The 27,823-nt window shown below is 45.3% G+C and overlaps 1 protein-coding gene across 8 annotated transcripts in view; it reads right to left on the bottom strand.

Moving 5' to 3' along the window:
* LOC130290373 (putative bifunctional UDP-N-acetylglucosamine transferase and deubiquitinase ALG13) overlaps window positions 1–27,823 on the bottom strand; it is a 167,942-nt gene that overhangs the window by 66,795 nt on the left and 73,324 nt on the right. For all 8 annotated transcript variants that reach the window (XM_056537934.1, XM_056537936.1, XM_056537929.1 and 5 more), the window contains 4 exons: window positions 10,968–11,073; window positions 10,741–10,849; window positions 9,076–9,140; window positions 8,848–8,948 (listed from right to left, as the gene is read on the bottom strand). In XM_056537934.1, the coding sequence (XP_056393909.1) occupies window positions 8,848–8,948; window positions 9,076–9,140; window positions 10,741–10,849; window positions 10,968–11,073 (381 nt within the window). The remainder of the gene's footprint in view (window positions 1–8,847; window positions 8,949–9,075; window positions 9,141–10,740; window positions 10,850–10,967; window positions 11,074–27,823) is intronic.

Here is a 27,823-nt window from a genome sequence, read left to right as displayed (position 1 = left end):
CCATACGGAGAGTCAAGAAAAAGGACGACGAGGAAACCAGATGGGCAGGAACCACCCTGAAGGAAGTAGGAAACAAGGTGAAGGAACATAGCACAAGACAGAGGGATAGCCCGGCTGGAAGACAAAAAGGGCAAAGTGACCAACAAGTACATGGAAAGAAGGAAGAACGGACAAAAAAGTAGCAGAACTCTCTGAGAAGAGCCTCCCGGAACTCCCAAAAGACAGAAATGGGCATTGGAGGATCCTGAGTCTCCTGAAAGACTAACACCCGAAGGATAAGGAAACCCAGGTTCGTAAAATGCTCTGGGTGACAAACTTCCGTGATGAAACAGAGAAAGAGTGGGAAAAAAAAAAATGCCCCACAAGTGGGATCGCAAAGAAGTCTGGGTAGGATTGCTATACATGCTCGAGACCTGAAACATCAGCAAGGCCCCAGAACCATGAGGGCCGACCTAGAAAAGAAGGCACACCACAGCATCCTGGGATAGTGTCCAAGACAAGGGAATTAACTGGCCTTCGACCCCAGTGGCCCAAGTGGACCAGAGCTCTCTTAAGCAACCTCCCACCAGGACGGGACGGAAGGGGAAGGATAGGAAACCCAGCAGGGCACAGGAGGGTTATTCCAGGGACAGAGGTGTCAGAGTAGGACAGCTGGCACTGTCAAAGAGAAGGATGAAAACACCCTCCAGGGAGATTGCGCCGATGAAGGAGGAGAGCAATGGAAGGGCCCCAACAACAGACAGTGGCTAGACCGGCTGTTGAGTCACGAGTGCCGAAACTCTGCCAACAGAGGAGATTGCCAAGGCTGCAGCAGTAGACAACCAAGAAACTGGAAGCGAGCCAGGCTGCAATAGTGGGCAAAAGCAAACAAGTATAGGCAGCCAAAAACTCCTCTGAATGCTCACAGACAAAAAACAAGCGCCCAGCCCAATACCCACCTATATAGTGGGGAGAGGGAGGAGGCTCCATCCTGGTATTACAAAGCGCTCAGTCCCCCTAGACGAGGAGAATACAAGCGGTGGTCGAGAGGAAAAACCATGCTCTGATCTGCCAAGCTCCCTTATCCCTGTACCCCCTGAGGAAGGGGGATGAAAAAAGGCACTCCAGGAGCAGAGAACCGCCAACACCCGCATTGTGGAGGGGTGGAGCATAGGAATGTGGATGCAGGTATTGCCCACCGGTTGTAAAAAGAGGCCGTGGTGAGGAACCCAGAGGAGAGGCGCTGCCTGGCCTCTCCATTCACACAGCCACGTGCCGCCATAAACCTTCAGGTCACGCGCTGGGACGGGAAGATTAGAGATATTAATATTATCTATTATGATCTATATATGTGCGCGTGTGTATGTATCCAGTGTAAAAAGACTATTTGACAAGGCCCATTCTCCATGTTAACTCTGCTTGTTCTCCCTGTTTTCACTACTTCGGATAGGGGTTAGATATTTACTTGGTCACTGATAAAAATCCTTATCACTTGTAGTTGTCCAAAAGCCATATCTAGGATAGCTGAAAGTTTGTAGTGCTTTATAAATGTATGTACTTTCTCCCATTACTGCTCTCCATATCTCTTCTACAGATTCTAATGCCTTTTCTGCCAAAAGTCTGACAGTCATGGCTTGAGAGGAATGAGCCTTTAACCCGTTAAGGACATAGCCCAATAGGTCTTACAATTGCTTTCATTAGAAAGTTTTCAGTATTTCATACTGAAAAAGTCAGTCAAATATCTGCGCCCCCCCCCCCCAGCTTGCTTTAACACATACTAGTCCTGTTGTGTCCATGCGTCATAGACACACTTCCTTGATTGACAGCTGTGGGCGCAGGGCTCACAGCTGAGGGAAAAATCCTCCCACTGTCAGCTTGTGTCCTGCTACTGTCAGTGAGGACAAGCTGGGAGTTGGAGTTTTGCTAATGCTAGGGGAGATGTGAGCAGACAGCATACTGAGAGGGGGTGGAGACCTGCACAGTGATGCCACACCCCCTCCCTTTAAGAGGAATTCAGACTAGTGAGCTAAATTAAAAGGGCAATAAAAAAAAATTAAAAAAGGTGCTAGGCACAAAAATTTGATTTACATGGTCAGGATTAGGTACTAAGTGATATATTAAAAAAAAAAAAAAGTTGTTGTATCTGACTGGTACGCTTTAAGGACACAGATTTTTTTGCACATCTGACCACCTTCACTTTATGCATTAATAACTCTGGGATGCTTTTACTTATGAATTTGATTCAGAGACTGTTTTCGCAACATTCTACTTTAATATAGTGCTAAATTTTTGCCGATAGTTATATCATTTCTTGGTGAAAAACTCCAAGATTTCATGAAAATGTTGAAATTTTTGCATTTTTTCTAACTTTTAAACTCTCTGCTTATAAGGAAAATGGACATACCAAATAAATTATATATTCATTCACATATACAATATGTCTACTTTATGTTGGCATCATAAAGTTGACATGTTACTTTTTGAAGACATTAGAGGGCTTCAAAGTTTAGCAGCAATTTTCCAAATTTCCAGATTCCAAAATCTTAATTTTTTAGGGGCCAGTTCAGTTTAAAGTGGATTTGAGGGGCCTTTCTGTGAGAAACCCCCATAAGTGACCCCATTATAGAAACTGCACCCCTCGAAGTATACAAAATGACATTCAGAAAGTTTGTTAACCCTTTAGGTGTTTCACAGCAATAGCAGCAAAGTGGAAGAGAAAACTTAAAATCAAAATTTTTTGCAGTAACATGTTCTTGTAGCCCCATTTTTTTTCTTAATTTTTACAAGGTGCATAAGGAGAAAAAGCCCCCCAAAATTTGTAACCCAATTTCTTGAGTATGGAAATACCTCATATGTGTATGCAAAGCACTCTGCGGATGCAGTAGAGGGCTCAGAAGGGAAGGAGCGACCATAGGATTTTTGAGAAAGAAATTTTGCTGAAATGGTTTTTGTGAGGCATGTCGCATTTAGGAAGCGCCCATGGTGCCAGAACAGCAAAAAGAAAAGAAAAAGAAAACAAACAAAAAAAAAAACACATGGCATACTATTTGGGAAACTACACCCCTCAATGAATGTAACAAGGAGTACAGTGAACCTTAACCATTTAAGGACCTAGGGCGTCCTGGTACTTAAGGACCCAGGGCGTATCCATGCGCCCATGGGAATTTCGGTCCCCGCCGCGCGGCAGGCGGGGACCGGACCGGGATGCCTGCTGATATCGTTCAGCAGGCGTCCCGCGCAAATGCCCAGGGCGGTCATCAGCCCCCAGCTTGGGCCGCAGCTTTTTATTTTTGTTCATATAATGGTGTGTGATTTCTAAATCACACACAGTTATATATAGTATACACCAAGCACACACACTACATACATCCCCGTCACCCCCCACACACAGAAAAATGTTCTCTTTTAATTTTCCATAATTTGACCCCAATGTACCAAGTCCAGAGTGCATTCCAAGTTTTAACCCCATAAAACCACTAAATTGCCCAAAAACTAAAAAAAAAAAAAAAAAAAAAAAAATGATAAGACCTCTGGGGTATTTTTTTTCTCTGGGTCATGGGTCACTGAGTCACTATCATCGGGGACTTTTTATGTTGCCTCAAATGCGCAGCGCTCTCTCTCCACCTGAGCGGGTGCGCATTTGAGGCAACAGGTTAGGGACGGCCACACACATCACATTCCCAGAATGATTACTCAGAGCATAGGGTTTTGACTATGCTCTGGGTCATCATTCTGGGAACATAACCTGTTTTATCCTTTTATGTCCCACTGTTATTAGTGTACCCCATATGATGCCCCTTGAGGGGGGGGGTTCCACTGTTCTGGCTCCATAGGCAGAAGCTCAAGGCCCCTGACTGCCCTCCTGTTCCTCCTTGGCCAGTGTGCACCGGAGATCTGTTTTACGCCCCGATACGAGGTATGTCCTTTTTCCAAAGAAATGTATTTACAAATTAAATTTTTTTTGCTTTTCTGGCAGTAAATGCGACATGGCCGCCCCCCCCCCCCCCCCATTTGAGCAAAATTAGCAAATGTGACTCCTTCTCTTCTGAGCATTGTACCGCTCCTGCAGTGCATTTGACGTCCATTTTTTTTGCTGTTCTGGCACCATAGGGGCTTCCTAAATGCGACATGCTCCCCGAGCAAAATTTGCTCTCAAAAAGCCAAAATATGACTCCTACTCTTCTGAGCATTGTAGTTCACCCGTAGTGCACTTCAGGTCAACTTATGGGGTACCTCCATACTCAGAAGAGATGGGGTTACAAATTTTGGGGGGGCATTTTCTCCTATTACTCCTTGTAAAAATTTAAAATTTCAGGGGAAAACTAGCGTTTTAGTGAAAAAAAAAAAAAAAATGTTTACACATCCAACTTTAACGTCGACTTTAAAGTAGTCAAACACCTGTGGGGTGTTAAGGCTCACTGGACTCCTTGTTACGTTCCTTGAGGGGTGTAGTTGCCAAAATAGTATGCCATGTGGTTTTTTTTTTTGATGTCCTGGCACCATAGGGGCTTCCTAAATGTGACATGCCCCCCAAAAAACATTTCAGAAAAACTCACTCTCCAAAATCCCAATGTCGATCCTTCCCTTATGAGCCCTCTACTGCGCCGAACACTTGACATACACATGTATTTCCTTACTCGAGAGAAATTGGGTTACACATTTTAAGAACATTTCTCTCTTTTTACCCCTTGTAAAAATGCAAAAACTGGGTTTACAAGAACATGCGAGTGTAAAAAATGAAGATTTTGAATTTTCTCCTTCAACTTGCTGCTATTCCTGTGAAACACCAAAAGGGTTAACAAACCTTTTGAATGTCATTTTGAATACTTTGAGGGTGCAGTTTTTATAATTGGGTCATTTATGGGGTATTTCTAATAAGAAGGCCCCTCAAATCCACTTCAAAACCTAACTGGTCCCTGAAAAAAATCAGATTTAGAAAATTTTGTGAAAAATTGGAAAATTGCTGCTGAACTTTGAAGTCTTTCATAAGTAAAAACATGTCAACTTTATGATGCAAACATAAAGTAGACATATTGTATATGTGAATCAATATATAATTTATTTGGAATATTCATTTTCCTTATAAGCAGAGAGCTTCAAAGTTAAAAAAAAATGCAAAATTTTAAATTTTTTCATAAAATTTTGGAATTTTCACCAAGAAAGGATACAATACAGAAATGTAGGTGCACTACTGTGGTAGATGTATACAATGACATTGGCTAATCCCTCAACACTGATGTTAAAATTGAGACATTCGCCAGTGTATCCTTATATTAAGGACACACCAGAGCCCGCACACCAACGCCAAGGTTTCTCAGATGGCACGGGACCTAACGCTAACCTACCTGTGCGTAATAAGCAAAAACCAGGGGCCAGTGGGCAATTACAGCAGCACTAGGCCGACATGCAGCCTGCTCCCAGTTCCCTCCAGCGTGACTGAGCACACATACATTGGAAGGGGGGAGAGAGGCTACAAGCCCCACCCAAGTTGGCTGATATAGGTGCATGGCCTCACAGGTGCAACCCTAATGCTGCCTGGAAAATGTTCAAGGCGCATTAACATATGGAGTTTACACACCTCCACGTATAAATTTACAAACAACAACAAAAAACGTGGTCTCAAATGGCTGGAGGTGCTCAACCCCAAATGCAGTTGTGCATATATACTGGGGGAGCAGATCCTGCCCTTGTAGTCCGTTGCTAGGGGCGATCCCCAGCATAAAAATGCATACAATGGAGGATGCCTGCAGTGGACTACAAGTGCCACAATAGAATCCTACACCAGGTAAACGGTGTGGATGTGTAACAATTAGAATACAATACAGAAATGTAGGTGCACTACTGTGGTAGATGTGTACAATGACATTGGCTAATCCCTCAACACTGATGTTAAAATTGAGACATTCGCCAGTGTATCCTTATATTAAGGACACTCCATATGTTAATGCGCCTTGAACATTTTCCAGGCAGCATTAGGGTTGCACCTGTGAGGCCATGCACCTATATCAGCCAACTTGGGTGGGGCTTGTAGCCTCTCTCCCCCCTTCCATTGTATGTGTGCTTAGTCACGCTGGAGGGAACTGGGAGCAGGCTACATGTCGACCTAGTGCTGCTGTAATTGCCCACTGGCCCCTGGTTTTTGCTTATTACGCACAGGTAGGTTAGCGTTAGGTCCCGTGCCATCTGAGAAACCTTGGCGTTTGTGTGCGGGCTCTGGTGTGTCCTTAATATAAGGATACACTGGCGAATGTCTCAATTTTAACATCAGTGTTGAGGGATTAGCCAATGTCATTGTATACATCTACCACAGTAGTGCACCTACATTTCTGTATTGTATTCTAATTGTTACACATCCACACCGTTTACCTGGTGTAGGATTCTATTGTGGCACTTGTAGTCCACTGCAGGCATCCTCCATTGTATGCATTTTTATGCTGGGGATCGCCCCTAGCAACGGACTACAAGGGCAAGAAAGGATACAAGTATCGACAAAATTTTACTGCTAACATAAATTAGAATATGTCATGAAAAAAACAATCTCGGAATCAGAATGAAAGGTAAAAGCATCCCAGAGTTATTAATGCTTGAAATGACAGCAGTCAGATGTTAAAAAAAACTGGCCAGGTCCTTAAGGTATAGTTGGGCTGGGTCCTTAAGGGGTTAACGCCCCACAGGTGTTTGATGAATTTTCGTTGAAGTTTGACATCAAAATAAAAAATTTGATTTGTTCACTAACATACCGGTGTTACCCCAATTTTTTCATATCCACAAGGGGTAATAGGATAAAAAGCCCCAAATTTTTTTTACTCCATTTCTTCTGAGTATAAAAATACCCGATATGTGGATGTAAAGTGCTCTGTGGGCGCACAACAGGGCACATAAGAGACATAGCGCCATTGGGCTTTTGGAGAGAGAATCTGGCTGGAATTAAAGTCAGGGGGCCTTGTGTGTTTACAAAGCCCCATGGTGTAAAACAGTGGACCCCCAACGTGACCCCATTTTGGAAATTACACCCCTCACTGAAGGTAATAAGGGGTGCAGTGAGCTTTTACACCCCACTAGCGTTTGACAGATATTTGGAACATTGGGCTGTGCAAATGAAAAGTTAAAATTTTTCACGGACCACTATGCCATAAATCGGTCAGACACCTGTGGGGTGTAAAGTGCTCATTGCACCCCTTATTACATTCCTTGATGGGTGTCATTTCCAAAATGGGGTCACTTTTTTTTTTTAAGCGTTTATGTCAAAACCTCTGGTACGATCAGCTGCCCCTGTGTAATTCCCGAATTTAGGCCTCAAATGTACATGGTGCTTTCACTCCTGAGCCATGTTGTCCACCCTCAGAGCAATTTACGGGGCTTTTCCTCCTTTTACCTCTTGTGAAAATAGAAAATTAAGGAAAATCCCAGCATGTTAGTGTTAAATTTATTTATTTATTTATTTTAAACGAACATGACGGTGTAGCCCCAATTATTTCATTTTCAGAAGTGGTAAAAGACAAAGCCCCCCAAAATTTGTAACACAATAGGTCACATATTCGGGGGGGGGGGGGGAGGGGGAATTGTATAGGGGCCAGGGTCACTAGTATGGGGGACCTCTACTTCTGGCTCCTCTCCCTCATTGGTAGTCTCAGTGTCTGAGGCAAGTGCATGGAATATGCCTCTTCCACCGAAAAGGCTTTAGGGGTAATAATATTTTAGGGGGGGGGGGGGGGGGTGTAAGTGTGTAAATGTAGTGTTTTCACTTTATTTCAGTGTGTAGTGTAGGGATTCTTACATTTACTGCGTATGCGGTCCGTGCCACCAGCGTTATGCGGCCGGACCGTAATCCATGTGCAGACTGCGCTGATTGCTGATCAGTGAATGATTTTTTTTTTTTTGGGTGCAGGTTTTATTTTATTTTTTTTATAGGTGTTAGGCGTTTGTGGTCCGTGCTACCAGCGACTGTTCTGCACTGTGTGGCTGGACTGTAAACTCCACCCCCCCCCCCGACCCCCCAAAAAATCCAAATGTCTGTAGCCCAAAAAAGTGCTGATCAGTAATAATTCACTGAACAACAATCAGCGCAGTCTGCAAATGGGGTATGGTCCGGCCAAACAGCGCAGAATAGTCGCTGGTGGAACGAACCGCAAACTCCCCCCAAAAAAGTGCAAAAAAAACCTGGCACCCCATAAAAAGCTAGGGGCAGGCAGAACAGTGGTCTATAAACTGTGGTCCTCCACATGTTGAAAAACTACAACTGCAGATTTGCTAATTGTAAGGGGTAAGCACTCACCCGCCGTATCACCTCCAGACACCCGCTGCTAGACCTACGGACACCTGCCGCACACCTCCTAATCCCCCCCCCCCCCGGCGCACCCGCCGCACATGCACACCCAATCGCTGATCAGGTTAATCAAATGGGGTCCCGGAGTGTCAGGTGGAAGTTGTTTCCCACCGGACACCCAGAGACTTTAGCTAATTAACCCAATCAGCGCCGCAGGAGCGCATATTTAATGACTGCCGTATATAGGGCGGAATGCAGGAAGGTATTGAGTCATCTGCTGTATATATTATATATATATATATATATATATATATATATACACACACACACACACAGTGTTCTGCAGGAAGGGGTTAAAAGGGGTACTCCGAGCCCAAATAAAAAAAGTTCATTTGATTACTTGCTGAAAAACTACAATTAAAGGGTTATTCAGAGACCCCCTTTCCTGAAATGGATAGGGGTTGTCTTGTGGATGGGCCAGCCAAAGAGCAACAAAAGGTTACAACAATCGTTCTGTAGTCAATTATATGCAATAACATTCAGAACATATTGTACATTTCTTCTCTTCCCTCCCTTCATCTTTTCAGCTATGATAAACTTACTTTTCTGCCAGTTCTTCAATAAAGACTGTAACAGAATTGGTGTCTTGTCCAACTTCTTGTATATGAGCATTGTAGTATCGCCCACCAGGCTCTAAGCGCACCTATAATTGCAGTAGTAGATTTTCAGTTATTGTATATGCATTCTCATAAGGCTTATGTTACCATATCTGGGGTTAAAAAGTTACCTGCAAAACAAATTATTATTCCTAACATAAGATTATTACTCACCTGACACTTGTCACCCAAACAGTAATGCCTTCCAGCAAACACCATATATTCTGTTTTCTGAAGCTCTGAACAAAATGAACAGATTTATAAAATGTATTTAACTTGAGTAAAACTGTACAGGAGTGGAAGTTATAATGACAGTGGTACAGTAATTTATATCTATTCATTGTTTGAAGCAAAAAACCTTTCAATTTAGAATTTTTTTGAACTTGCTATAACATTACTACATTTTGACTAATTTAAAAGGGGTATTTTTTTTTATTTTTTTTATTCCTCAGGCTTTAAGCCAATGATGGCAATTAGTTATATTACTGTGCACATCCCTTTGAACCTGCTATTGGACCACCCCTTGCAGCACAGCAACTCTCGCCTAGATATCATGTAACCTATGACATGGTCTTTGCAGACAATTGTATAGCAGTTAAGGTATGAAAGCAAACTGCACCAAACTTATTACATTTTTGTCCCATCTTCTCAGCCAAGTTGCTCAAGTGCCACTGCACTTTTGCCTTTATACCCTAACAGCTATCCAACAGTGTCTACAGCTCTTAGCAGCAAATGCAGTACAGATAACAGATTTCTTTTAAAAAGGGGCTCATAACTTGCATCAGGTTTTCCACTATGGGATATCTACTGTGAATTTCACCACCATTCACATGGCAGAATATCTGAGTGGAATCCAGATGAAAAAGGCAGCTGGGAATTTCTGATGCAGTCTCCCATTGGATTTAATGGGATTCTGCTGCATCGTGCACATGGCATAACTTCTGCAGTGGAATTCTTCTGCGGAAATTTAAAGTCCTGACTCCGCTGAAAGAAAGCTTATGGGTCTGACAGCAGTCACAACTGTGGATTTCCCACAGGCCCACTAAAATGAATGGTATCAAAACTCAATTTATTTTCTTCAGCGGGAAACTTGATCATGGTTACGAGCATGTGAATGTACCCTTAAAATATGGGTATATGATCGGTGAGTGTCAGATCTTTCAATGCCAGCTGATCACAATAGGTTAGCCAGAGAGCACTGGTTCTCTCTGGCTTATTATTTGCTTTTAAAAAAGGACCTGTCACCACTTCTGACCTGTTTTAATAAAAATGTTTACTCATACACTCCAAGTAATAAGAGGTGAACGGCACAATACAGTGCTATGAGGAAACAGACAACTGGGTGTGTCATTACACTGTCTGGCTTAGTAAGCTTTGATTGGATGATCTCAGACAGTGCAGGGACACAGCCCCAACTGGTAACACCCAGTTGGCCATTAATTCATACATTTTTAATAAGAACAGAAATTGCAGGGGAAAATATTATATAAAAATAAAAGGTACCCCATGACAAAGTCAGAAGAGGTCCTCTAAGCAAATAAGAGGAGGGGTGTCTGTTAGTGAGCCTCCTACCATACAAGTATTCAAACTGAGATCACCGATGCGAAATTACATTTGGCTACATCTTTCCCCTGAATTAGTGACTGCAAAGAAATATTAAAAGCCAGCCATTAATATGATCACTAATAGCTATGGCAACAAGAAGGGGGTGCTGAGCAGGAAAACTTCTGTGACATCCACAAGAAAGTAAATTATGCAATGATCACACAGGAGATTTATTGATCAAAACCCATTAATGATCTTTACTAGATGCAATAAGACAAGTTTTAGCAGGCTTACCTTTTCTGCTGTCCAGCCAGACATCAAATTCTACATTTCTGTAGATTTCTGGATCCAGTGCCTTTAAGACCTTGTATGGGAATGGCATCTTATTTGGGTTTTCTGAAGTCTATAGAAGAAGATGCCACCTTTTACAGTCTATTACATATGTAGTTTATTAGAAACATTAAATACAATATTGTAATCTATAAACATTACAAAACATACAAATATCAACATTACCAGACCTTTACTTCATCTGTGCTTTGCTTCATTTTCTCCTCGACAGGAATGTCAACATCTTTTTTCTCCCCTTCTTGCCTAGACAGAAATGTAGTTTCTAATTCTAGTAGCCTTTTAATATTTAAAAAAAAGGAAACCGCAAGAAAGGTGACCACTGAATGCCTAGCCATGTAGAAGCTTAAAAGCATTTATGTCACAAAGAAATGTCTAAAGTATTGATGGGTCAAAATTTGGATGCTGATCTAGATATAGCATGCAGCTGTGCGCTTCACTCCCTAGCTCACCCCAAAATCAGTAGTTCAAGAGACAGGCTTCATAGACTTACAATGGAGCCTGTCTCCAGTAACAAGCCAGAGTTTAAAGCGCAAGCCACATGTTTCTCCAATATATATCTAGAGATAAGTGTAGGGCTCAGAACAGAGACTCTGTGTGACATGGCAAAAATATTTTAGAAACGTACCTGTCAGATCCTACAAAAATATAAATTATAAATAAATAATATTATATATATATATATATATATTTTTTTTTTTTTTTTTTTATATATCACTCCGTACTTAAAGGGGTAGTCCAGTGTTGAAAAACTTATCCCCTATCCTAAGGATAGGGGATAAGTTTGAGATCGCGGGGGGTCCGACCGCTGGGGCCCCCTGCGATCTCTCTGTACGGGTCCCCGGCTCTCCGCCCAGATAGCGGGTGTCGACCCCCGCACGAAGCGGCGGCCGACATGCCCCCTCAATACATCTCAATGGCAGAGCCGGGGATTGCTGAAGGCAGCGCTTCGGCTCTGCCATAGAGTTGTATTGAGGGGGCGTGTCGGACGCCGCCTCGTGCGGCGGTCGACACGCCCCTTCCCGCGGGCTGTCGGGGCTCCGTACAGGAGATCGCGGGGGCCCCCAGCGGTCGGACCCCCCGCGATCTGCAACTTATCCCCTATCCTTAGAATAGGGGATAAGTTGCTCACCACTGAGTCACCACTGGACTACTCCTTTAATCCTGACCATGTGCATCTAAATTTGTGTCTAGCACCTTTATTTATTTTATTACAATTAAAGTTTTAGCTCACTAGTCTGAATTCCTCTCAAAAGGGAGGGGGCGTGGCCTCACTGTGCATGTCTCCGCCCCCTCCCTCAGTATGCTGTCTGCTCACATCTCCCCTAGCATTAGCAAAACTACAACTCCCAGCTTGTCCTCACTGCCAGTACCGGGACATAAGCTGACAGTGGGAGGATTTTTCCTCTAGCTGTGAGCCCTGCACTCACAGCTGTCAATCAAGGAAGTGTGTCCATGACATAGGTGATGATGCATGAACACAGCAGGACTAGTATGTGTCCAAGCAGGCAGGGGGGCAGTTGTTTGACTGGCTTTTTCACTATGAAATACTGAAAATGTTCTAATGAAAGCAAATGCAAAACCTATTTGTTTTGCATGCTTTATAACATATCTTAAGTTTTTGTATCTGACAGTGCCCATTTAACCCCTTAAGGACCCAGACAATTTTCAGTGTAGGACCCGGCCATTTTTTGCACATCTGACCTGTCATTTTAAGCATTAATAACTCTGGGATGCTTTTACCTTTCATTCTGATTCAGAGATAGTTGTATCATGACATATTCTACTTTATGTTAGTGGTAAAATTTTGTTAATACTTGCATAATTTCTTTGTGAAAAATCCCAAAATTTTATGAAAAATTTGAAAATGTTGCATTTTTTTACTTTGAAGCTCTCTGCTTATAAGGAAAATGAATATTCCAAAAAAAATATATATTGATTCACATATACGTCTACTTTATGATGGCATCATAAAGTTGACCTGTTTTTACTTTTGGAAGACATCCGAGGGCTTCAAAGTATAGCAGCAATTTTCAAAATCGAAAATTTTCAGGGACCAGTTCAGTTTTGAAGTGGATTTGAAGGGCCTTCTTATTAGAAATACCCCATAAATGACTCCATTATAAAAACTGGACCCCTCAAAGTATTCAAAGGTTTTGTTAACCCTTTAGGTGTAGCAGCAAATTGAAGGAGAAAGTAAAAAATCTTCATTTTTTACACTGGCATGTTCTTGTGGACCCAGTTTTTGAATTTTTACAAGGGGTAAAAAGAGTAACCCAATTTCTCTCGAGTAAGGTAATACCGCTTATGTGTATGTCAAATGCTCTGTGGGTGCACTTGAGGGCTCAGAAGGGAAGGAGAGAGACAGTGGGATTTTGGAGAGTGAGTTTTTTTTCTGAAATGGTTTTTGGGGGGCATGTCACATTTAAGAAGCCCCTATGGTCCCAGAACAGAAAAAAAAATAAATTAATAAATAAAAAAACACACACATGGCATACTATTTTGGAAACTACACCCCTCAAGGAACGTAACATGGGGTACAGTGAGCCTTAACACCCCACAGGTGTTTGACTACTTTGTTAAAGTTGGATGTGTAAAAGATACATTTTTTTCTCACTATAATGCTAGTTTCCCCCCCAATTTTTTTTTATTTTACTTTTTATTTTATTTTTTTTAACACAATGGGTAATCTGAGAAATGCCCCCCAAAATTTGTAACACCATCCCTTCTGAGTATGGAAATACCCCATGTGTGGATGTCAAGTGCTCTGCTGGCGCATTACAATGCTCAGAAAAGGAGCCACATTTGGTTTTTGGAAAGCAAATTTTGCTGAAATTGTTTTTGGGGGGCATGTCGTATTTAGGAAGCCCCTATGGTGCTAGAACAAACAAACCCACATGGCATACTATTTTGGAAACTGCACCCCTCAAGGAAGGTAACAAGTGGTACAGTGAGCCTTAACACCCCACAGGTGTTTGACGACTTTTTGTTATAGTTGAATGTGTAAATGAAAAAAAAAAAATTCACTAAAATGCTGATTTTTCCCCAAATTTTACATTTTTACAAGGGATAATAGGATAAAATGGCCCCCAAAATTTGTAACCCCAGTTCTTCTGAGTATGGAAATACCCCATGTATGGACGTCAAGTGCTCTGCTGGCGCACTACAACGCTCAGAAGAGGAGGAGCGCCACTGAGCTTTTGGAAAGAGAATTTGTTTGGAATGGAAGTCAGGGGCCATGATCATTTACAAAGCCCCTCGAGGTGCCAGAACAGTGGATCCCCCCACATGTGACCCCATTTTGCAAACTACACCCCTCACAGAATGTAATAAGGGGTGCAGTGAGTATTTACACCCCACTGGCATTTGACAGATCTTTGGAACAGTGGGCTGTGCAAATGAAAAATATTTTTTTTTTATTTTCACAGACCACTGTTCCAAAACTGTCAGACACCTGTGAGGCGTAAATGCTCACTGTACCCCTTATTACATTCCGTGAGGGGTGTAGTTTCCAAAATGGGGTCATAAGTCAGTGGGGGGGGGGTCCATTGTTCTGGAACTATGGGGGCTTTGTAAACACGTGGCCTTCAATTTGGGACAAATTTTCAAAAGCCCAATGGTGCTCCTTCTCTTCTGAGCATTGTAGTTCGCCCGCAGAGCACTTTACATCCACATATGGGGTATCATTTTTTTTTTTCTTCTTCCTATTTTCCCTTGTGAAAATAAAAAATTTAGGATAACACCAGCATTTTTGTGGAAATTTTTTTTTCTTCATTTTCCCATCCAACTTTAATGAAAATTCAAACACCTGTGGGGTGTTAAGGCTCACTTTACCCCATGTTACATTCCGTGAGGGGTTTAGTTTTCAAAATGGGGTCACATGTGGGTATTTATTTTTTTGCATTTATGTCAGAATCGCTGTAAGATCAGCCACCCCTGTGCAAATCACCAATTTAGGCCTCAAATGTACATAGTGCGCTCTCCTTCCTGAGCCTTTGTTGTGAGCCCGCAGAGCATTTTACGCCCACATATGGGGTATTTCCGTACTCAGGAGAAACTGTGTTACAAATTTTGGGGGTCTTTCCCCCCCCCCCCCCCCCTTTTACCTCTTATGAAAATAAGAGGTATGTTAGTGTAAAGCCAGTACACCAGTTTGTTAGTGTAAAAAAAAAAAAAAAAAAAAAAAAATACATTTTTACACTAACCGGCTGGTGTAGCCCCACACTTTTCCTTTTCATTAGGGGTAAAAGGAGAAAAAGACTCCTAAAATTTGTAGCGCAATTTCTCCCGAGTACGGAAATACCCCATATGTGGCCCTAAACTGTTTCCTTGAAATAAGACAGGGCTCCGAAGTGAGAGAGCACCATGCGCATTTGAGGACTAATTTAGGGATTGCATAGGGGTATTCTTTGAAAGTGATTCCCAAACAGGTTGCCTCCTTGATGCCGGCAATAGAGGCATCGCATAAACTGCACCCTCTGTGATTGCACTTTTACTGAACTCAAAGAGACCCATCTTTCCACAGGATTGTGTTTTTCTTTCTTACATGACTGAGATTGTTGCACTGCCACTTTCTTTACACAGGAATATCCGTGATAATACGGACACTATCTGTAGTACATTACTTCATCCCCATTTAGGGGAATTGCATTTATTGGTTTTAATGCTTATATACCTCGTTTTATTCAATTTTTGTACTGATTTTAGGTGGGAATCGCAAGGGCCCTGCGATACCCACTTATATTTTATTAGTAATAAATTCACATATATTTACTTGTATTCGATTAGTGGTCATACCCTCTCATTTCTGTCCACCTCTGTTATTCTTTCCCCTTCCTCCATTTTCCCTCTTGTCCTATATACTCAGCACTCCCTCTACTTTCTAAATTATGCCATCATTTTAAGTTTATCCCCAGAACTATTATACTATTCCCTATACTCCCAGTATCATTAGCATTGATATCACTACCATTAAAGGGGTTATCCACCATAAGGAGATTTTTTATGCTTACCGTAAAATCTCTTTCTCGAAGGATCCATTGGGGGACGCAGACCATGGGGTGTATGCTGCTGTCTCTAGGAGGCTTGACACTATGGCAACAGAAAAGTCGGCTCCTCCCAGCAGGATATACCCGCCCACAGGCACCTGAGCTAATCAGTTTTAGTCCGAGAGCAATAGAAGACCGACAGGTCAAGAGAAAACCACAAACTGTCCGAGCAATCAGAAGAAAAGGCAACTGAACACACCTTCGGACAGATAACTGAAATAGGAACACCAGAAAAAAAGGGTGGGAGCTGTGTCCCCCAATGGATCCTTCGAGAAAGATTTTACAGTAAGCATAAAAAAAAAATATATTTTCTCTATCGGCTCCATTGGGGGACACAGACCATGGGACGTTCCAAAGCCGTCCCTTGGGTGGGTAAGGAATTAGACAGGTGGACGGTTGGACCACCGCTGTCTGCAACATCTTACAGCACAGAGTAGCATCAACTGATGCGAAGGTCTGAATCTGGTAGCACCTTGAGAAAGTGTACAAAGACGACCACGCGGATGCCTTACAGAGCTGCAAGGCCGAAGCCATGCAGCGGAGGGCCCAGGATGCCCCGAAAAACGGGTGGAATGAACCAAACCCCTGAAGGGTGGGATCTTGCCCTTGCAGCGGTAAGCTCCCAAAATAGCAGACCGGATCTGAAAATGGCCAAAAAATGGTGGCCGTAGAAACAGGCTGCCCTGTACAATGACCTTCCGGAAAAACAAAAAAAAAGGGGTCACACTGCCGAAAGGAAAAAGAGTGACAGATAAGTCCGAACAGCCCTCACCACAACCAGGTAGTGGAACAAACTCTTCCAGAGATGAGAAGGGGCCGAACAAAAAGGATGGTAGGACGATGTTCTCATTGAGATGAAAAAAAGGCAAATACCATCTAAGGTAAGGACGGACAGACCTGGACGGAAAACAACTTTTCCTTGTATACAACCAGGAAGGAAGAACGGCAAGAGACACCCTCCTAACAGAGGTAAGAGCAATAAGGAACGCCACCTTCCGGGGAAGGAGGCGAAGAAAAATGTTCCTGAGAGGGTCAAAAAGGGTGACTTGCAGTGCAGTGCACCTAAGACCAAGTGTAAGGGAAAGAAGGGGACTGATAAGGAGGGGCAGCTTGTGCCACTCCCTGAACCAGGTTCGGACATGAAAATTGAACGTCAGAGGACGTCGAATGGAAAAAGGACCAAACCTTGCCCCTTAAGGAAGCTGAAAGCCAACCCTTGGGCCAGCCCTGACTGGAAAGGGAAAAAGGTCGGGAAAGTAAAACCGCGACCGGAGAAAAAAAGCTGAGTTTCACACCAATGAAAACAAGACCGCCAGGTATGGTGGTAAGTCTTGCAGAGGAAGGCTTGTGAGCCCTCAGCATGGTGCGAACCACTTGGGAAGAGAAACCGTGGGTCCTCAGAACCGCTGTCTCAGCCGCCACGCCGGCAAAAGCAGAGACGGTAAATAGGTGGCACAGGAGACCTGAGCTAGGAGGTCTGGACAATAGGGAAGGCGCAGCGTTAAGTCGATCAGGAGTCTGAACATGACGACTAACCACGGCTGGGCCACGAGAAGGTCGGGAACGCCCTACTATGAGTTTCCTCAGGACCCCGAAAAGAGGAAGGGGAGGAAACATAAGGTAGGGCAACGCCCGACCACAAAACAGATGAGGTAGGGCAAAGCCCGACCAAGAGAGAGGGACATTTCGGTTGTGGCGGGACAAGCAGAGGTCCACGACAGGAGCGCCCCAGGGGTTGCAGATCACTGCAAACACCCCCAGATGTGGGGACCACTCGTCTTGGACGACTGAAGACTAACCGAGAAGACCACATCCCAGGGACGGCCAGAATGAAGATAGCCGAGATGGCCGGAAACCTGAGTTCCACCCAGAAGAGAAATTCCCAAGAAGCAAGCAAAGAAAGAATTGCCCTAGACCACAACATGTTGAAGGGGAAAAGGGCTTCTCGGGGGGACCAAGGCCCCAGACCGGCCGGTCCCTGAAAACACCTCCCCAGCCCAACAGACAGGCAAAGAGGGGCAGGATGGAGCACCCCTGAAAAATCAGGAGGAGGAAAACAAAGCCACCATAGAAGGGACTGACAAGACTGTCGAGAGCCAATGGAGACCTGTCCCACCGGAAGAGAATCAGCAGTTGAAAAGGTCAGTGATGAAAGTGGGCAAATGGCACGGCCTCCACCAACCGACCCAGGACATCCATGCAAAAGCGAATGGAAACTGGAGCAAGGTGCCAAAGTCATCGGACTCGAGAGTCGGACGATTGTCTGGCGGAGTCGAAAGCGGGCAGAGGCTGCGTCGAACTGGAGCCCCAGGAGAGCGGTTGGACTTGTCCCGTTCCCTCCAACCGAAGAGAGACAAGGTCTGGAGGTTGAGACTAAGACTCTCCAGGATCTGGGCCCTGGCTGGAAGGCTCATCAGGAGGTCGTCCATGTCAGGAATCACGGAAACAACTGATGTCCATATTAAAGGGCTATCACAGGCGCAATGACTTGGAAAGGATCCGCGGAGAAGTGGCCAGACAGAAATGGAGAGCCACAATAGAAAATGACCATCCGGAACAGCAAATCGGAGGTATCGCTGATGACCAGGAAACAATGAGACGTGGAGGCAGGCATCCTTGATGTCCACCGAGGAGCAAAAACTCCCCTTGAACCATGGACACCAGCACCGAACGGAGAGACTCCATTCGGAATGGGAAAGCAGAAGATGCTGGCTGAGATACTCGAGAACCAAGATGGGGCGAACAGAAACTCCTTTCTTGAGGACCACAAAGAGGTTGGAATAAACCTCGAGAACGTTCCGCTGAAGGAACCGGGACAATTACTCCCTGGATAAAAAGGAGTTGGAGCGCGCCCCGAACTGCCTTCACTAGAGAGGGGAACCAGAGGGTCTAGGAAAGAAAAAGGCAATCCCATGGAAGGGAAGCAAATTCGATCCTGTATCCATTGACTACCACATCCCCGACCAAGTGAGACAAAAGACAGACAGCGCTCCATCGTATAATACCGTTGTTGCACAAAGGAATTATTAATAGTGAGTGTTGCTCTTACCCCAATGGGTTACACTTCACCAAGTGCAACAATGGATCAAGGCGTAGAATATAAATAAGGCTGGGTCCACACTACGTTTTGTCCCATACGGGAGCGCATACGGCAGGAGGGAGCTAAAAGCTCGCGCTCCCGTATGTAACCGTATGCGCTCCCGTATGTCATTCATTTCAATGAGCCGACCGGAGTGAAACGTTCGGTCCGGTCGGCTCATTTTTGCGCCGTATGCGCTTTTACAACCGGACCTAAAACCGTGGTTGACCACGGTTTTAGGTCCGGTTGTAAAAGCGCATACGGCGCAAAAATGAGCCGACCGGACCGAACGTTTCACTCCGGTCGGCTCATTGAAATGAATGACATACGGGAGCGCATACGGTTACATACGGGAGCGCGAGCTTTTAGCTCCCTCCTGCCGTATGCGCTCCCGTATGGGACAAAACGTAGTGTGGACCCAGCCTAAGGTGTCAGGCAGCCACTCCTCGTCTCAATAAAATGTGACAATAAACAGGTAAAAACTCCAGGATGTGGACAGGATGCACGGGCGCTCGACAACCAGGTAACAGGATAAAAAGGTTTATTTTCCCATAATGCAACGCGTTTCACAGCACAGCTGCTTCATCAAGCCTGATGAAGCAGCTGTGCTGTGAAACGCGTTGCATTATGGGAAAATAAACCTTTTTATCATGTTACCTGGTAGTCAAGCGCCCGTGCATCCTGTCCACATCCTGGAGTTTTTACCTGTTTATTGTCACATCCCCGACCAAGGAATCCTGAATGTGCGTGGTCCAGGCATCCCGGAAGAGTAAGAGGCGACCAACCACCCGAGAAAGGTCGGTGGGTGGGGCGACCCTTCAGGCCGAGGAAGGCCTACGGGTGGGATGGGACCGGAAGGGGGAAGCCCTCTACCCGTGAAGGTGCCTGGCTGGACCCTTTGTTGGAACCAAAGGTCTGCAGGACCGGAAGGAGGACTTCCGATGGAAAGTGGTTCTGTGAGCTTTAGCCAGAGGTATAAGGAACTCTTACCGCCCGTCGCCTCACTTCTTGAAGGCTGTGTCGGCATTCAGGCTATAAGCCACATGGAGCGACAGAGGGCTACCAGGTAGCCTGTGGCAAAGGCAGCACAGCGGCTGAGCATGGGAGCAGAACACAGAAAATTTCCAGCTGAGGAGCATCGGAGAGCTAGTTCCAATAGATCCACAGGAGGAATCCTGAATACTACCTGGCGGAGTAGGGAGACCATACTGAAAGGGCATCTGACACCCAGGCAGAGGCAAAAGGAGGAAGAAAGGAGGAACCTACTTTCTCAAAGTCAAATTTTGCCAAAGTCTCCACCTTTTTGTCCACTGGATCCTGGAAGGCAGCCGCATCAGTCAACGGCAGGACAGTCACCTTAGAGAGGTGGGAGACCGGTAGATCCACAGTTGGAGAGGAGGTCCACGAGCAATGAGGTCCTTGGCGACGGAATACCGCGCTTAAACCTTCTTCGTTTCCTGAAACTTCTTGTCAGGATGCCTCCAGGCGGATTCCAGCAGGACATCAAATTCAGCGTGAGGGCTGAAAGTCTTGGGTGTTGGTCAGGCACGAAGAAAGGGGACTTCTGGAGCCACGTTCGAAGTTCCTGGGTCCTTTAACCCCTTAAGGACCCAGCCATTTTTTGAACATCTGACCACTGTCACTTTAAACATTAACTCTGGAATGCTTTAACTTATCATTCTGATTCAGAGACTTTTTTTCGTGACATATTCTACTTTAACATAGTGGTAAAATTTTGTGGTAACTTGCATCCTTTCTTGGTGAAAAATCCCCAAATTTGATGAAAAATTTGAAAATTTTGCATTTTTCTAACTTTGAAGCTCTCTGCTTGTTAGGAAAATGGATACACCAAATAATTTTTTTTTTATTCACATATACAATATGTCTACATCATAAAATTGATGTGTTTTTACTTTTGGAAGACACCAGAGTGCTTCAAAGTTCAGCAGCAATTTTCCAATTTTTCACAAAATTTTCAAACTCACTATTTTTCAGGGACCAGTTCAGGTTTGAAGTGGATTTGAAGGGTCTTCATCTTAGAAATACCCCACAAATGACCCCATTATAAAAACTGCACCCCCTCAAAGTATTCAAAATGACATTCAATCAGCGTTTTAACCCTTTAGGTGTTTCACAGGAATAGCAGCAAAGTGAAGGAGAAAATTCACAATCTTCATTTTTTACACTCGCATGTTCTTGTAGATCCAATTTTTTTATTTTTACAAGGGGTAAAAAGGAGAACATTTATACTTCTATTTGTAGCCCAATTTCTCTCGAGTAAGCACATACCTCAAATGACTATGTAAATTGTTCGGCGGGCGCAGTAGAGAGCTCAGAAGCGAAGGAGCGACAAGGGGATTTTGGAGAGTACGTTTTTCTGAAATGGTTTTGGGGGGGCATGTTGCATTTAGGAAGCCCCTATGGTGCCAGAACAGCAAAAAAAAAAAAAAACACATGCCATACCATTTTGGAAACTAGACCCCTCGGGGAAAGTAACAAGGAATTAAGTGAGCCTTAATACCCCACAGGTGTTTCACGACTTTTGCATATGTAAAAAAAAAAGAAATACAAATTTTCTCTTCACAAAAAAAAAAAAATGTGTGTTTCCCCCCCCCCCCAAATTTCACATATTTGCAAGGGTTAATAGCAGAAAATACCCCCCAAAATTTGTAACCCCATCTCTTCTGAGTATGGAAGTACCCCATAGGTGAACATCAAGTGCATTGCAGGAGCTCTACAATGCTCAGAAGAGAAGGAGTCACATTTGCAAACTTTGCTGAAATGGGGGGGGGGGGGGGGGGGGTCATGTCGCATTTAGGAAGCCCCTATGGTGCCAGGACAGCAAAAAAAAAAAAAAAATAACACATGGCATACCTTTTTTGAAACTAGACCCATTGAGGAACGTAACAAGGGGTAAAGTGAGCCTTAATACCCCACAGGGGTTTCACGACTTTTGCATATGTAAAAAAATGTTTTTATTTTTTTTCACTAAAATGTGGGTTTTCCCCAAAATTTTACATTTTTACAAGGGTTAATAGCAGAAAAGACCCCCCACAATTTGTAAATAAATTTATATGGACATACCTTATTTTTTTTGATGAATTTGGCATGGTGGGTGCACAGCAGGTCTTGCTTGAGTGGTAGCGCAGTCAGGGACCTTGATCTTGATATGGAGCCAGGATGTGGACCCCCCTCAAAGAGCATTAATGGGGGGAGCACTGAGCCCTAAAATAGGGGGACACTATGGGGGACAACGGGCCGTAACTGGGGTAGACAGGTGGGGTACAGAGGCCCGTAATATGGGGTACAGTGGGCCAGAAAATTATAGATCATAATTAAAAAAAAGGATATATTCCCAGAATGATGACCCAGAGCATAGCCAAAACTAAAAAAAAAAAAAAAAATGAATATGCCCGCCCCAAACCCTATGCTCTGAGTCATCATTCTGGGAATGTGATGTGTGTGGCCGTCCCTAACCTGTTGCCTCAAATGCGCTCCCGCTCAGGTGGAGAGAGAGCGCTGCGCATTTCAGGCAACATAAAAAGTCCCCAATGATAGTGACTCGGTGACCTATGACCCATTTCTGAAAAAAACACCCCCAGAGGTCTTATCAGGTTTTATTTCCTCAGGTTTTTTGGGGCAATTTAGTGATTTATCGGGGTTAAATTTTGGAATGTACTCTGGACTTGGTACATTGGTCAAATTATGGAAAATTCTAATGAAAAAGGGAAAAATTTAGTGCTCTATGGAAGTGTGATACTCTGTGAAGCAGCCTATGCAGAGGCCCGGATTATCTCGGCAAGTGTCACATTGATATGTGGTGTCCTTCCGTCTCCCCTTCCTGTGACACAAACTGCATTTTTTCTGGGATCGTCCAGTCCTTCCAGTGTTGGGGAATCACACCTGGAAAGTGTTGGCCTGGGACAATCCTGGCACCTATAACTCATGACCCTTGGGAAGTTCGGCCTTATCTTTCCCGGTCAGCAAAGATCAGGAACCTTAGGACTTCTTCTTGGTACTGGAGGAATGTCCCTGTGTTGCCAGCATACTGGGATAGTACAAAAGAGTTGTGCATGGCAACCTGTACCAAGTAGACCGCAACTTTTTTGTACCATGCCCGTGTTTTCCGCATGGCGTTATATGGCTTGAGGACTTGATCTGAGAGATCAACTCTCCCCATATACCGATTGTAGTCCAGAATACAAAATCGGGCTTGAGGACCGGTCCCACGGTACCTCGCACAGGGACAGGGGTGCTGCCGTTCCCATGAATAGTGGTGAGTATAAGGACTCTTATACTTCACCAACAACAGGTTATCATGAGTCAGGGCACGGGACTGACCCTTGGAGATAGGCATCTGGACCAAATTTAGAGGGAGGCCTCTCTGGTTCTTCCGCACGGTCCCACAAGCGGATCTGGTGGAAAGGGATCTGAACAAAGGGATGCTGTATAAAAATTATCCACGTATACGTGGAAACCCTTATCCAGCAATGGGTGCACAAGGTCCCAAAAGAGTTTCCCGCTAACACCCAGAGTGGGGGGGACATTCTGGGGGTTCAATACGGGAATCTCGTCCCTCATATACTCTAAACTTGCAAGTGTACCCGGAGGTACTCTCGCAGAGTTTGTAGAGTCTCACGCCATACGGCGACCGCTTCGAGGGAATATACTGGCGGAAGATTAGTCTCCCCTTAAAACTGATGAGACTCATCTATCGAGAGGTCCCTGAGCGGTACATAGGCCTCCAAAAATGTGGCCCCAAAGTGATTGATGACCGGCCTCACTTGTAAAGCCGGTCATGAGCGGGATCACCTCGGGGCGGACATGCCGCATTATCTGCATAATGCAGGCATTTCCGAATCACCTCGTACCGCTTCCGTGTCATCGCCGAGGACGTCCCCGCTCCAGTAATGACGAGCTCTTGGTTTTTTGACCAGGCCCATATGCAGCGAGAGGCCCCAAAATGTCCTAATTTCTGCTGCATCAATGGCGCGCCATTCATTGGACCTGGCCAAAAAGGAATCGGGGTGGTGGGCAATGAACTGCTGGGCATACAAGTTCGTTTGCTCCACCATTAGATTGACCAGGCTGTCACTGAAAAAAAAAAAAAATTAAAAACTCCAGATCAGTGAAGCCAGCATGATCAATCCGGATTCCTGAGTCGCCAACAAACTCAGGAATCCGTAGCTGATAACCCTCTTTGGGGCTCCAGACAGGGTTATCGGAAGGGGGCTCCGGTGCACTTGTCTGGGGGGCCGGACTCCTATTACGAGCGGCATTGCCACTCGTACTAGTGTCGGCCACTGGGTCCCTCTCATGGGGGGTGCGTGACCTCGCCGCCGTACAGGGGACTCATCATCACTACTAGATGAGGAGGACGAGGAAGAACACAAAAAAGTAGGATCTTCCTCGTCCTCACTGGCATATTCGGAGTTGGAGGCTAAAAAAGCATAAGCCTCCGCTGCCGAAAATGCCCGGCGGGCCATCGCCTTTTTTCTACAGTGGCGGGGGGTGGGGGGGGCAGGGAAGTGTGTATGTGGTGCTTTGTGTAATCAGACCCTAGGGGACCTATTAACCCCTTAAGGACACATGACGTACTGGAACGTCATGTGTCCACTCCCGATCTATAACGCGGGGCCACGGCGTGGCCCCGCGTCATAGCGGTTCGGGCCCGGCCTCTAACAACGGCCGGGACCCGTGGCTAATAGCGCGCGGCATTGATCGCTGTGCCGCACGCTATTAACCCTTTAGACGCGGCGTTCAAAGTTGAACGCCGCGTCTAAAGTGAAACCGAAAGCATGCCGGCTAGCTCAGTGGGCTGTTCGGGATAGCCGCGGTGAAATCGCGGCATCCCGAACAGCTGACAGGACAGCGGGAGGGCCCCTACCTGCCTCCTCGCTGTCCGATCGCCGAATGACAGCTCAGTGCCTGAGATCCAGGCATGAGCAGTCATGCGGCAGAATCATCGATCACTGGTTTCTTATGAGAAACCAGTGATCAATGTAAAAGATCAGTGTGTGCAGTGTTATAGGTCCCTATGGGACCTATAACACTGCAAAAAAAAAAGTGCAAAAAAAAAGTGAATAAACATCATTTAACCCCTTCCCTATTAAAAGTTTGAATCACCCCCCTTTTCCCATAAAAGAAAAAACACAGTGTAAATAAAAATAAAAATAAACATAAATGGTATCGCCGCGTGCGGAAATGTCCGAATTATAAAAATATATCGTTAATTAAACCGCACGGTCAATGGCGTGCGCGCAAAAAAATTCCAAAGTCCAAAATAGTGCATTTTTGGTCACTTTTTATATCATGAAAAAATGAATAAAAAGCGATCAATAAGTCCTATCAATGCAAAAATGGTACCGTTAAAAACTTCAGATCACGGCGCAAAAAATGAGCCCTCATACCGCCCCATACACGGAAAAATAAAAAAGTTATAGGGGTCAGAAGATGACAATTTTAAACGTATTAATTTTCCTGCATGTAGTTATGATTTTTTCCAGAAGTCCGACAAAATCAAACCTATATAAGTAGGGTATCATTTTAATCGTATGGACCTACAGAATACATACCAGGTGTCATTTTTACCGAAAAATGTACTACGTAGAAACGGAAGCCCCCAAAAGTTACAAAACAGCGTTTTTTTTTTAATTTTGTCGCACAATGATTTTTTTCCCGCTTCACCATAGATTTTTGGGCAAAATGACTGACGTCATTACAAAGTAGAATTGGTGGCGCAAAAAATAAGCCATCATATGGATTTTTAGGTGTAAATTTGAAAGAGTTATGATTTTTTAAAGGCAAGGAGCAAAAAACGAAAATGCAAAAACGGAAAAACCTCCGGTCCTTAAGGGGTTAAGGGGTCAGGGGGGATTTTTTTTTATTTATTTATTTTTTTTTTTTATAAAAAAAAAAAGGCTGCGGACAAAAAAAAATAAATAAAAATGGATGGCGCACGCAGCTTCCTGAACCCCCAATTGGGCCCGGGGTCAGGGATCAGACCCTAATAGGCCCCTTAGGGACCCATTGGGGGGGGGGGGGGTTACTTTTTTTTTTTTTTTTTTTTTTTTTACTTTTATTAACTTTATTGACACCTATTCACCTACCTGTCCCTGCAAGAGTCTGTCCCTATTCTAACGGCTCCAGAGGGGGCTCCGGAGCTCTGAGGGGGGATCCACGGTCCTCTCTGCGCTGCTGTATCCGCTGACTGAACGCAGCGAACGGGTACAGCGGCGGGAAGGACCGTTAACCCCTCCTCTGCCACGCTACTATTGGCCGGACGATCACCGGCCAATAGTAGCGTTGCTGGGGCGGTGACAGTATTGTCATCGCTCCCCAGCAATGGCAGGTGATTGGCGGTGAATCATACACCGCTGATCACACTGTATTTCGCAGTCATCGGGTCACAAGGGACCCGAATCGCCGAAGATCGCTTGCGTGAATTCGCAAGCGATTTCCGGCGATCGCCGACATGCGGGGGTCCCGGGACCCCCCTCGGCAAAGATTTCAGCCGGCCAGCCGTTCCGATCTCTGCCCGGGGTGCGGCAGAGACCGGAGAAACACCAGGACATACTAGTACGTCCTGGGTCCTTAAAGCCTTAAGGGGTTACACGGAAGGTGTCTCTTATGGCCGAAACCAATGACTACACCACATCAGGCATATCCGTGTGGTCCTCTGAGTCGGAGACCAAAGAAGAAACCTCATCCACAAGTTCTCCACGTGAAAGGGAACAAGGTGAGGCAGCCCTGGAAGAGGTCGGGCACAATGAAAGGCAACTTCTGGAGCCACGTCCGAAGTTCCTGGGTCCTCTTGAGGTGGCCCTGGAAGAGGGAGAGACTGACCTGGTAAATGGGTCTGGTGAACCAGAGCGGCAACCATAGGAGCGTCCTCTAGGGGAGCGACGCTTGCTACCAGCTGGAGTAACAGGGCGATGCCTGTGAGGGGAGCGCCCGTGCCTGCCAGGAGACTCTGGGGATGAGTCAGATGAAACACCCCTATGACGCTGCAAGAGAGTCAGGATAGGGGAAGAGCGGTTCCCCCTGGAGGGCCGGTGTAGGGAGGATCCCTCCAAGGCAGTCCCCACAGAACGGGAGCCCTTCACAGGGGGGTCTGGGGGAGCAGTGGTATAGGTAGAACAAACGGGTTCAGCACAACCACACATTTTAGTGTTACAGCCCCTAAAGGTGTAATAAGTAACCTCCCGTAGCTGTATAGAGGGATGAACCGGTCTAGGCTCGGACATAAGTCTCACCCAGCAAGGGCATCACTGAATGGCCCCGAAAATCCCTCTGCACGCACACAGCACCGATTTGTGCTCTGAGGAATCCCTGCCGGCCACGGGTGGGCGGAGCCAAGTCCGTACAGGGCCCGGTCAAACTACATGCGGCAGATAATGGCGCCTGCTCCTGGCCCAAAACGCATACGTGAATGACAGGGGAAGGGAGCAGGCGAACACACCGCCGGCAGCCTCCGCTGCCGAACAGGGAACTATGACAGGCGCGATATGCAGCCAAAGCTGTTTACATTCAAAATAGTGAAAGTCGCAGCCGTGGCCTGCAGGTGGGCGGGGTTTAAGACCATCCAGAGCCCGCAGCTGAGAACATGTGGCCAGGAGATAATGGCGCCCGCTCTCAGCCCTAAGCCCATATGCGGTCGCATGTGCGAGCGCAATGGGAAGGGAGCAGGTGAAAACACCGTTGGCAGCTTTACACACTGCCGATGGGAACAGAGAGATGGGCGCGAGATGCGGCTGAGACTGAAGCTGACACTCGCAAAGTGAAAGTCGGCAGCCGCGGCTGCTGAGGGAGGGAGCTGGCCAGTGCCTGAATACAGTTCTCACTGCTGCAACAAGTGTCACACCACTGCATATGTCCCCCAACCTGAAACTAAGAGGGTTGC

Source organism: Hyla sarda, chromosome 9 (genome assembly GCF_029499605.1).
Source record: "Hyla sarda isolate aHylSar1 chromosome 9, aHylSar1.hap1, whole genome shotgun sequence".
Classification (NCBI taxonomy): Eukaryota; Metazoa; Chordata; class Amphibia; order Anura; family Hylidae; genus Hyla; species Hyla sarda.
The sequence above is the reverse complement of the archived record's forward strand: the minus strand, read 5'-3'. Positions and strand labels throughout refer to the sequence as shown.